This window comes from Podarcis gaigeae, assembly GCF_964106915.1.
Source record: "Podarcis gaigeae genome assembly, chromosome: 17".
Classification (NCBI taxonomy): Eukaryota; Metazoa; Chordata; class Lepidosauria; order Squamata; family Lacertidae; genus Podarcis; species Podarcis gaigeae.
Genome location: NC_139694.1, coordinates 8966523 through 8978592, shown reverse-complemented (window position 1 = coordinate 8978592; position 12070 = coordinate 8966523). Strand labels below are relative to the sequence as shown.

At 42.2% G+C, this 12070-nt stretch overlaps 1 protein-coding gene across 1 annotated transcript; it reads left to right on the top strand.

Annotated features, from left to right (window-relative positions):
* The first annotated feature begins 59 nt into the window (after positions 1-59).
* Positions 60-9694, top strand: NOA1 (nitric oxide associated 1). The gene is made up of 7 exons (XM_083718907.1): positions 60-1277; positions 2420-2584; positions 3364-3569; positions 5797-5928; positions 7112-7228; positions 8852-8969; positions 9324-9694. Exons 1-7 carry the CDS (start codon positions 125-127, stop codon positions 9548-9550), a joined length of 2118 nt encoding a protein of 705 aa, XP_083575033.1. The 5' UTR covers positions 60-124; the 3' UTR covers positions 9551-9694.
* The last annotated feature ends 2376 nt before the right edge of the window (positions 9695-12070 follow it).

Below are 12070 nucleotides of genomic sequence, written 5' to 3'. Positions count from 1 at the left end.
AACTCTCCCCCGACAGGGGGCGCGGCGCCAGGAGGACCGCGAGCCGGAGCCGCTCTGGCCGGCTCGCTCGCTTCCTTTTCCCTCACGCGCCGCTTGCCTTCCCCCGGCCTCTCCTGAAGGGGCGATGAACGGCTTGAGGCGAGCCGCGCTGCTGGCTTTCCCTCAGCTTTGGCGGCGGCGGCCTCCATGGGGCGGCGGAGGAGCGCTGCGTCTGCGCGCCGAGACCCGCGGCTTCCCCGCCTACCGGAGCCCGGAGGAGCCCCTCAGACCCTGTGGGGCGGCGGCGGCGGCGGCGGCGGCGGCGGCGGTTGCTCCGCCTGCGGAGGAGGAGGAGGAAGAGCAGTTCGTCTTCCTCGAGTACGTCCCTGAGGAAGAGCCGCGGCTGCCGAAGGCGGGAAACTCGCGGGAGCCTGAGGGGAGGCCGGAGCCGGACCAGCCCGGGAGCGGCGGCGACGCAAGCCGGCGTCGTCCGAAGCCGCCCCGGGAGGCCCACCGGCCCAGCGGCCACCCGGACCCTTCCGTGCCGTCGAGCGGAGTGAGCTGCTCGGGCTGCGGCGCGGAGCTGCACTGCCGGGACCCTGCGGTGCCCGGGTACCTTCCCAGCGAGAAATACCGGAGCCTGCTGGGAGAGGAGGAGGAGAGGGAAGGGAAGGATGGGCAAGGGGCGACCCGCCGGCAGCAGGCGCTGGAGGGAGCTGTGTGCCAGCGCTGCTGGATGCTGGTACATCACCAGCAGGCGCTGCAGGTGCAGATGCCCCGGGAGGAGTACCGCCGCGTGGTGAGCGCCGCCCTGCGCAGCCCTCCTCGCCACGGCCGCCCGCCTCTGGTGCTCTGCATGGTGGATGTGCTGGACCTGCCCGACTCCATCCCAACCGACTTGCCCGAGCTGGTGGGCAGCCAGGCGCACCTCTTCGTACTGGGGAACAAGGTGGACCTGTTGCCCGGCGACTCGCCCCAGTACCTGAGCCGTCTCCGAGAGCGCCTGTTGGAGATCTGCGCTGGCGCTGGTCTCGTGGACCTGGCGAAGCCCAGCCCGACGTCGCCGCAGAAACAGCAGCGTGTGGTGGATGTGCACCTCATCAGTGCCAAGACCGGCTATGGGGTGGAAGAGCTGATCTCCAAGTTGCAGCGCTCCTGGAAGTTCAACGGGGATGTGTACCTGGTGGGAGGCACTAATACTGGGAAGTCTACCCTCTTCAATGCCCTCCTGCACTCGGATTACTGCAAGTCCAAAGCATCTGATGTGATCAATAGGGCAACAATCTCACCGTGGCCAGGTCAGGTCAGAGGAAGCGCTTTTACTTATTTAGGGCAACCTAAGGAAGCCCACATAGAACATCATTTATGGTTGAGTAATGTAATGCTGTGATGCTCTTCCAGAAATACTGGAGATGATAAAAAAGTCAATACCTGTTCCTTGTCCAACATACATATAGCTGTCCATGCCTGTTACACAGCCATGTGATACCTTAAACACCAGCAAATCAGTGGTTGTTGATGAGCTGTACTAAATTCTTATATTAACAAAAAATCGTGCCACACTAGACTTTTTATGAGCTTTTAAAAAGTTGGCATAAGACTCATATTATCGCAAGAATGAGAAACACTGCTACTCTTCTGAAACCAGTCACACATAAGTCAACTATCATGTGGACGGGAGGAAGACTGAAGCACTGGAGTGCATGAGCTATGAGGCTCTGACATGAACAAATTAGATAACATTGAATATTTTTATATAGCACTTGAGATCTGCATTTGCCTGACACTCTTAAGCCAAACCTTGAATTAGCAAGACTGTATGGGCATGCAGTCTTATGATGCTTAGGCATCTTTGGTAAACATTTGTGCTTTGAGGCCTTTGCTGGTGCTTGATCTCAGCATCTAAATTCTTCCCTAGTTTTTCAGTTGTATTTTCTTCCGGTATTTTAATGTTTTGATTTTAATATTGAGATACACTGCCACAAGACTTAATGTGAGAAACAGTATAGATTTTTTTTTAAAAAAAATAAAATAGTAGCAAGCCAATGTCATACACATATTGGGGAATGAGTCTGAGATACAATAATATGCCTAAAGCCAGGCCACTTCATAAGGGCATGAATTGAGATGAGGTTTGAACTGGGAACCTCTTGCCTCATGATTTGACCTTTCAGCCATTACGCCAGTTCTGTTATTTACTAGTATTATTTATTACACTTGTATACTGCCCTTCATTCTAAGATCACAGGGTGGTTCACAACATAAAAATATAAGCTCTAGAGAAGATGGGTTGTCAAAATGTAAGAAATAGCAGAACAAGTTTTTGCCATCAGTTTTCTCCATTTCTTATTACTATATTATGTCCCATAATAGTTTGGGGGCCATATTAGCATTGCTTATACTTACCTAAAATCTTAATCCTCTGTTGTTGTTTTTCTAGGAACGACCTTGAATCTCCTGAAATTTCCAATTATTAATCCTACACCTTACAGAATATTCCAGAGGGAAGCAAGACTAAAGGCAGATGCAGAGAAAATGGAAGAAGAACTCAGTGAAGATGAGCAAAAGCAGCTTGCGATCCTCAAAAAGCAAGGGTACTTAATAGGTGAGTACTTTCTGAGAGCTATGCAGCTGATGTAAGTGCCAAAGAGCAGTTTTCCCCAGAAGAAAGCAATGGGACAAGAGTAAGTGTATATGAGTCCTAAGTATGACTAATGTTGCCTATCACCCCAACTGTACTTGTTTTAATTTATATAATATCTAGGACTAAGATTGTAATTCTATATATGCTTACCTGGTTCCCATTGAACATAATAGAGGACAGATTAGTCAAGTGAGAGAGAGAATTTACAATTTAAAAGAGGATACAGTAAGAAGACTGGCTCAGTTCTTTAGTTTAATCACCAGAGGACAGACTAAAAGGTGATTGTACACTGTAATAAGTATTTTCAGAGTGAGATCTTAACTCTTAAGGTGATAGCCAACATCAGTCATACTTGGAGTGGCCCACAAATGTTTTCTTTTGTAATAAATGCTTTGATTGTATTCCCAGAAAAGTACAGAATTGAATAAATGAAACAATCATAAATATAATTAAGCACGTGCCAGAAAATCAGTATACAAATTATATGATCCTGTGACCTTTTGAAAAATTGTAAATGCAGAGGGGATGCAGAGAAGGGGTTATGTACAGTGGTCAAATACATAGTTCATATCAGCATATCATTCCACAATTTAATCCGAAATAGTGGCCTTAGCTCTATATGTTGAAGTTCAGTTAAGATGCTGCTGCCTCCAGAAAGCTGGATCATGAGAAGTTTGTAAGGGACAAAAACTACTAACTGAAGAAAAGCAATATAATTTGGTTTTTTTCTTTCGATGTAGGAAGAATTGGGAGAACATTTCAAGTGCCAAAAAAGCTGAAGAAAAATTGTGAAATTGAGTTTGATGCTGAAGCATTGTCTTTTGGTATGGAGGAAGAACCTTCTGTTCCACCTGTAACTGCTACTAAGAAAGTTGAACTCACATACAATGAAGTGAAAGACGCTCGCTGGTTCTATGACACTCCAGGGATTGTTAAAGATGGTTGTGTAAGTTAACGCTTCTACTTTTAAGAAATTTGTTACATACGACTGAGAAGAGGAAAGGCATTGGCTTGGATCAAAAAGTGTCTTCCACTAGAACATTATGTGAAAAAGTGACACTAAATCAAACAATGTTAACCCTGTTGTATAAAATCTTGAGCAGGAGCATGCACAATCTTTTGTGTTAGCTGAAGCAGAACTGCTGTAGAACTTCATTATTGTATTGTGTGAGGTCTTGTTCAAGCACTGCAGAAGCATTTTCTGAAGTCTTTTTTAAAGAAAAAAACATTTGAGTGAATTTTATGTCCAGTTTTAAGTGGCTGAGAGACTTCCCTTGATTACAGGAACCCCCCCCCCCCCCACTAATGCGCATTCTACTTGTGTGCAGCGCCAGGAAATAATTAAATAAATAGAATCATACTAGGAAATGGTGGGAGAAAGCTGGAGAATCCTGGTGACTTGCAAGGACACCCTTCCCAGAGTCCAAAGAGGATGTCAGTGAGGGCAGAGGAAACCGCAAAGAGACCTGAGGTGTAGTGGGGCTTTGTTGAGGCTGCTCTGCTCCCCTGCCTAACATCTGGTGTATGGGGTAGCACAGCAGGAGCAGCTGCTTTCCCGCATAGCCTCCAGACAGACCCAGAGCTTCCAGGCTAGTTGTGGATATTTTTGGATAGAGTATTTTTGTTATGGATTGAAGAGAGAGTGGCAGAGAGGGCGGTTAAAGGGTGTTTAGAAAATGCTCCCCACTTTATATGATTTCACTTAGACTCTCCCTTCGTAAGTGGGGAGTCCCCTGCATTGTAAAATTAATCCTATAACTCACTCTTCTAAGGTTAAAAAAAAGTGGATGAAAGAAACCCAAAGCTGGATGAAGGTAGAAGCAGCTCTGGACCGCAATCCTTTATTAGTGACTTTGTGTATGTTTGTGCCTGTGTGCATACAGCTCAGAAAAGCTAAAACAGAAGTCACTTTGGAAACCAACCTGGCACAAGAAAATTTGGGTGGAGGGAAGGTCTGAAATAATAGAGTGGAAATTTTTTTAAATTAAGACTACTTAATGAACTGCTTATTTAGTACAAAGCACATCTGCTTGGTTCAAAGCTGGGCAACTTTAAAAGAATACCTCAGAATTTAGCAAAAGCTTCCCACAGCTCTCTGTCAGACCTGGTAATGAATGATTGATTTTTGTTTGATGCTCTCTATAAAATAAATTGTTGTCTTTGATCTAGTTTGCTAGGAGTAGCTGTTGATTACACGGACAACTTTGAAGCCTTCATTCAGAGGGGGCCAGGAGTTGGTTGAATGTGTATAGTGGATGGGTTTTGTTTCAGTTTCCAATAACTTTGCCCATGTATGATTAAATTTGGAATGTGTGTCGAGTGGAGCAGCAATGATATGCTGTTGCATCATGAACCAATGTACAAATTCTATTATGCTACCCATATTCTCCCATGTGAAAAAATAGCCCTCTGTTCCAGCAAGGGAGATCCTTACAGGGCAGCTGAATTGCCCTGATGATGAAATACACATTATGGGGCTCATCTAGTTGAATTGGCTGAATATGTCCTTTGATGATAATTAGTATGTACAACTAATGTGATTCCTGCATTGCAGGGAAATGGGCTGGATGCCCCTGGAGACCCCTTCCAACTCTGCAGTTCTATGATTCTGTGCTTTGCGTTGCTGTTTTTAGCTGGGTATCTGCAAAATATGTTGCTGGTGATCCTTTGCAGAATTTACTCAAGCTAGTGAAATAAATTGAGCAAGTAGATATCCAAAGAGCTGTTTCACATAAATTCAGGGACTTGGCCTGAATTTTAGCATTCCCCCTGTTATTTCTGACACTCCACCCGTTTAAACCGTTGGCTATGTATTCTTGGAAGCTGCTGTTCAATAAATGAAATCTAAAGGTTTATTGAACGTACTGAACTACCAGTAGAGTATTTAGAGAGAGCTACATCACCGTAGCATGCATATACATGGCTTCTTTGGATTAAGGCCATTGTGTATTACATTTTTAATTAATTCTGCCTCAAATAGCTATGCATTCCTGCACCTGAATAGCATTTAGATGACAAGTGCCGTCTTGCTATCAGTGGCCTGAAAACATGATTTATATAATCACTTTTCCTGTCAACTGCATATGAAATAACTTTAAGCTGTCCTATAAATCTCAAAGTATGAAAAATGAAAATGTGTTTCATCTATGTAATGGACTCTGTTTTGGTTTTAGGTTTTGAACTTGCTGAAGGAGAAAGAAGTCAAGCTTGTCTTGCCAACCTGTGCAATTGTTCCAAGATCCTTTGTGCTTAAGCCTGGGATGACGTTGTTTCTAGGTGCTTTGGGACGCATAGATTATTTGCAGGTAAAGAAGACAGAGGCTCTTCTGAACTTGATTCAAAGTTCTCATTTGTAATGTGTATTATATAGAGTGTGCAGTGGTACCTCTGGATGCGAACAGGATCCGTTCCAGAGCCCCATTCGCATCCTGAAGTGAACACAACCCACGTCTGCACGTGCACGGGTCATGATTTGCCGCTTCCGCGCATGTGTGTCACGTCATTTTGAGCGTCTGCGCATGTGCGGGCGGTGAAACCTGGAAGTAACGCGTTCTGTTACTTCTGGGTCACCGCGGAGTGCAACCCGAAAACACTCAACGTGAAGCATATTTAACCCACAGTATGACTGCAGTTGAAAAGACTGTGTGAGGTATGTTCCAGATTGAGAGCTGGCAACTTGAATGAGCATTTTTCCTTCTCTTCCCTCAGCAGTGATAAATAACTTGGGCTTCATAGACATCACCACCAGAGGTTGATAGGGAGCTACTAAATGCCTCAAGTCATATGTTTTCCTTTGGGTAGAGATCCAGTTTCTGACAGTACCTCTGGGCTAACAAAAGGATTGAGTTTCCATTGTTTATATTCTCAAGATTTACTGTTACTATGTTGTTAACAAGTTATGAGGATGAATATTCAATAAGGTGATGTCTGTTGTTCAGTTCTTCAGCAATTATTTTCAAGCTCTGTATGTCTGAAATAGAATAAGCTGCCTGCATCTTCACTGAGCGAAAGGAAAACAAGCTGCAGCTGTTTTGTATGAAAAAGTGTATGTGTGCATGTTTCCAAAGTTTTGGAGTATCATGTTGTAAGAAAGCTAAAATAACACAGCTAAGCTAAATTGTTCATTAAATACATTGTGTTTCTTGTTTGCTGAATCTTAAAATATCTCTTCCCAAACTGGAAACATTATATTAAGGGCTTTATGTTTTTTGTTTGGATATTAAAATAAAAGGCAAGGGTGGAATAACTATAGAAAGAGTATTATCAGACTGAAAATCCTGTTTCTCCAGTCCCTTGTTAGTAACTGGATCTGGAAATGTTTATAAGAATGCAGGTCTGTCCAGCCTTCAGTCACTAAATCACAGTCAACTATAGAGAATGGAGAATTCTTGTTAGCAAAGATGGCTTTAAGCTTATTGATGAAACTGGTCTTTTAAACTTAATAGAATTTATTTCAGACAATTCATTTTCAGCTTTATTACTCTTTAGGGAGACCAGTCCTGCTGGTTTTCTGTTGTGGCCTCTAATTTGTTGCCTGTGCACATCACTACAGTAGAAAAAGCAGATGCTGTCTATCAAAAACATGCAGGTCAAACATTACTGAAGGTAAGCCAGTACTGTCTCTACCACTGGAGAATCTATGAGGGCTAATGCCTTGTGATCTTTCTCCTTCCACAGCCATTCATTATTGTGCCTCTTAGGTCTAGTACAAGGCAGGCTTTGTTCTGCTCTTAGCCAGCACCATGACTGCATTGTCTCAGATGAGTTCTCCGTATCTTGGTGGTCTTCCACTTTATGCAAGAAAGAAATAATACTTCACATTGTTTTGCTTCTATCCAATCTCAGCAAAGAAGATAATAGAATTAAATAGCATTCTGTGAGCACTACTGCAAAAAGATTATTCCCTGTTAAAGCCACACTATAGAACAGCCTCATTGCAAGATGTGCTATCTCAACAACCGGAGATATCTTAGATTTTAATTTTATTGCTGTTAATGTATATAAATTTCTAACAAGGTACTTTACAATCTAGGCCTTACTTGGGGTGGAAATACCTAAAGTAGTGCTAAGAAACTGGAATATAGCCAAAGCTGTGTGAAGTTACTTCCTTTTGTTCACCCTAAATCTTATAAGCACCATCAGACATCTTGAAAAGTTCAAACAGAAGCTTGATTGCAATCAAGAGAAAGTGCATTTCACACATCTTAGTTTACAGTGGTCAGTGAGATTAGTCCACGATTCCTAAGGGAAGAGACAATATTGGAACTGGGGAGGACCCCCCAGGGATAAAAAGATTATTAAATAGAATGAGTGAACCCATCCGATGTGGTTTTAAGTCTACTGAATATTGCAGTTGCATGGAGTTGAACACATCATTTCATTCCAGAATATCCATAGAAATTGAGGCTTATGTGTGACCACACATTCTGGTTTTTTTACTTTAAAAAACTGTGTTGTGATCTACACTTAAAGCGCACTAAGGATCAGAGTCCAGGCAATGTCCCCATTTTGAGAAGACACCACTTTAAATCAAGAGTGAGGAACCTCTGGTTTGGGGGCCAAATGCTATCCTTCAGGCCTTGTAATCCCACCATTGGCATGTGTGCCACAGAAGCTTGTCCATGAGAGAATGCACCCCTAAACATGAAAACTCTCTTAAAGCAACCCTTTCTTCTAATACTTGACAGTCCTGCTTGAATTATCAGTCTTATTTTATATCTGGTGTATTGCAGTAATCTTTTCCCTCGCTTTTTACCTTCAACTTCTTGTTTCTCTTTTCTGCCATTCAGCTTGCGGTTTTCTCTGTTTCAACCACATCTCACTTCTTTCTCCATTTTCGTTTTCCTTATCTTTTTCTAACAGAGCAGTTCTGTAAATGTCTACTTAAAAGTAAGCCCCACCGATTTCCTTTCTACACCTTTGTTCTATTTGATCTGTTCTTGTTCAATCCTGTCTTCTCTTTCCTTTTTCATCTGTAACAGTTTTCTCACGAATCAAAGTGGTTTTAAAAAATAATGAAAATAAAATCCCAAAATGCAATTATTATTATTATTGTTGTTGCTTGCTTGGCTGCCAGCCTACTTTATTCTTGGTTAACTTGTCCCCAACCATTGGGCTTTATTTCCCCGACTTGACCTGCCACTTGTTTTATAATTTGCTAATTACATTACTATGTAAATGAAGAGTTATTCATTTTTTTACTGTTTAATCCCTGGCTTGTAATACAAGGTTCCTATGGGAGGTGAAGAACGAATGAAAGAATTCCCGCCACTTGTCCATCAGGATGTGATGTTGGAAGGAATTGGCAGTACTGAGGCAGTGGCTGATATAAAGCTTTCATCTGCTGGTAACTTCTGCAAATGTTTTCTTGTGTTGGGCAGGGTAGCTATGTGCCCTGGTACTTCTTGTTTTGTCCCGATGATGACTATAACCAGAGAGCTAGTGTAGTGTAATAGACTTTGGGGGGGGGGGAGGTTCCCAATTTCTCAATGTCTTATCAAGTTCTTTGGATTTTACTGAGTGTAAAGATTTTTGGACAGGCCCTAAAAAAAGAGTATCTAAATATATATTTTGTCTTAATACTGAAAAATGAAATTTGACATATTCCTGCTTTGTTCAAGGAGTTGTTCACCCAGCAAATCCAATGTTCTGATTTCATTTTGTTTAATTATATACATGTTTTGGTATTTCTTCTGCACAGGCTGGGTTGCAGTAACAGCTCATCTGAATCACAAAGTACATCTCAAATGCTATACTCCTGAAGGAACAGCACTGACAGTACGTAAACCACCTCTGTTGCCATACATCGTTCACATCAAAGGATGTCGTCTGCAACGAAGTGCAGCGTATGAGACTAAAAAACCACCTCCCCTTGTGGCAAACTTAAAGAGAGATATAAATAAGAAAACAAGGATGGGGAAAATCTAAGAAACTATAGATAGTGAAATCTCCCAACAGGTCATTTACCCAAGGATGACACAGTGCTATTTGCACAGAACATACCTTTCTTTTCAGATTGTTTGTTGTAAAACAAGTTTTGTAAAAAAATAAATAAGGATTTAAAGTTCTAAACGTGTTGTATCATTTCTATGAATCACCTCCCTTCTTTGTGGCCAATACACATTTTCCTGCCACTAGTAGAGACCCAAACCAGAGCATAGCGGTACTGCAAAACAAGGCTCTAGGTGTCAAGCTCTGGGCTTGGCTTCCCAGCTATCTCATGTGCACCTAATTGCCTATAGATCTCTTTGTTTTCTGATGGTGAAAGAAATGGAACGAGCAGAGCAGGCTGGGTGTCCCACAAGGAGGGAGGCTCCCTGACTAGGGTCAAGCAGTGTCTAGTACTCTCAGAGGGAAGATGGTAGCAAGCAGAGTGTGGGAGGGTTTTGTTGCTCTCCATTCCTGAAAAGATGAAGTGCAGTATGTGTGTATGCAAGAGCCCTTGAGGATGGATAGATGAACGAAGCAGGAGAAAGAATGGAAGCTATGGTTGTCCACTTTTCACATTAGCTCTTAAACTCCTGTTCCAAGTTTTCCCATTCCTAAGGAACTAGCTCCTTTATGAAACTTGGTAAGATAAGAGAAAATCTAGGGCATCTGTACATTCAAAGGATTCAAAACCCTGTCCATGTTTGAGCTCCATAAACTGTGGCAGTAGTACCTTGCTGTTATGCATGGAAAGGGGCACTGTGAGTAAAGCCTTCGGGCCTGTAACTCTGGCCTTGCTGACCCTTGTATCAACGGTGATGTCTTGAGCCCAAGAAGTCTAGGCATCACTCAGTAAATGAAGCCTGCACTGCAACAAATAAAGGGGGCTACAGCATTAAAATATTTTTAAAATCAACGCCCTTATTTACTGAGACTGGTGCTTCATGTACCATTACTTTCCCCCCTAAAAAAACGATGGTTGAGGACACTTGAAAGGGGCAGATCTTACTCTCCACTTTGATGCACAGGGGATGCAACTTGCTGCTGCAAAACTGCCTTTGCAGCATAAATTTATGGGCATTTTGTTGATAGCAGATACAAGTGTCAGTTTAATTCACTCTCCTGGGATCATTAATCAAAAAATACTTCCCACCAGATCTTTCTCAATGACTTATGGGAACAGGTTGAGTGTTGTTAGACGTAAAAAAACAGCAAGGGCGGAGAAGTAATATGGTTTTAACCAGGAAGGGACAGACTGCTGTTGCTGGGTCTCCAGTGGTATGTATCAAAGCATTTACATAGTGGTTCATTGTCCTAATGCAGTGAAGCATTGACAGCAACAACAAAAAAAAAAAAACCCGTCAGGACGCCACTCACTGACTTATTTTGAAATATGTATGACAGTAAATGAGAAGGTTGCTGATAACATAATCCAAAACTAACACCTTACCATGAAGACTGTAGGAAAGGGAACACACAGTATTACTGAGACATGCATTTAGTCATGATATTTTTCTGCTGACTGGATGTATGTTCTGTCTGACAAGGCAGTAATTGAACTGAATGTACTGCGATTTTTCAGCACTCAACATTGCACAATGTTAGGACATCAAGAGGACTCATAATGTAATTCCACAGGAACAACAGAATCCAGCAAATCCCAACCTTTAAAAAAAATAATGTATGTTTATCGTTATTATGGTTGCATATATCTGCTTGGAAGATTGTGGGTAGTGCCTGCTGAAAAATCAGAAGGCAGAATTGCCATGTACGATTTCTAAGATTCAATGCAATCCATAGTTTCTTGTCCTTCCTCATCACTAAAGAAAGCCAGTATGTTATGCAAATATGCCGTTCTGCATAAATTTATACAGACTATAGAATACAGCCTTTATTTTTCAAGTGCGGTATTGGATTTCAATGTGCATCTCATCAGTGGGAGATTTCTTAAGACACAAACTTTTGTTTCTTCATTTTATTTGTGGGCACCAACTTGCTGGAGACAACAAGGAGAACAAAGTATACCGTAGCTTCATTTGCTAAACGAGACAAGCTTTAATCTTGATATAATCTGAACAGAATACCAAATGATCATGTTTGCAGGTATCTGGCACCACCTTCAGAGCTCCTGAAGCACTGACCCAAAATATTTTAATGAAGAAAGGTCTTACAGATTTTACTAAAACTTTATTGTATTTTGAAGTGGGGCATTTAGCCAGGCAACTGCTGACACTGGCAGCCACTGCTTTATAACTGGTGTTATTTTAACCTTCACGGGATTGCAAAGTTCTTAAATATGCATTCTATACTCTTGTCCACTGCCAGCTGTCTATCAAAAAATGCCTTCAAGGATAGGGGTGTGTGGAAATATCCCCTTATTTATCTGTCTACTGAATTCATTTCCCACCCTTCTTCCCCAAGGAGCTCAGGATGGCAAACATATCAGTAATAAAAATAGAATTAAATATAATTCAAGTATCCAAGATGCTGGGGAAAATACATCTTGTATTGCTCTAGCAC

Coding starts and splice junctions, on each gene's coding strand:
- NOA1 (XM_083718907.1), top strand. CDS start 125: ATGAACGGCTTGAGGCGAGCCGCGCTGCTGGCTTTCCCTCAGCTTTGG. Junction 1,278..2,419: donor AACAATCTCACCGTGGCCAG/GTCAGGTCAGAG, acceptor TTGTTTTTCTAG/GAACGACCTTGAATCTCCTG. Junction 7,229..8,851: donor CAGGTCAAACATTACTGAAG/GTAAGCCAGTAC, acceptor TTGTAATACAAG/GTTCCTATGGGAGGTGAAGA.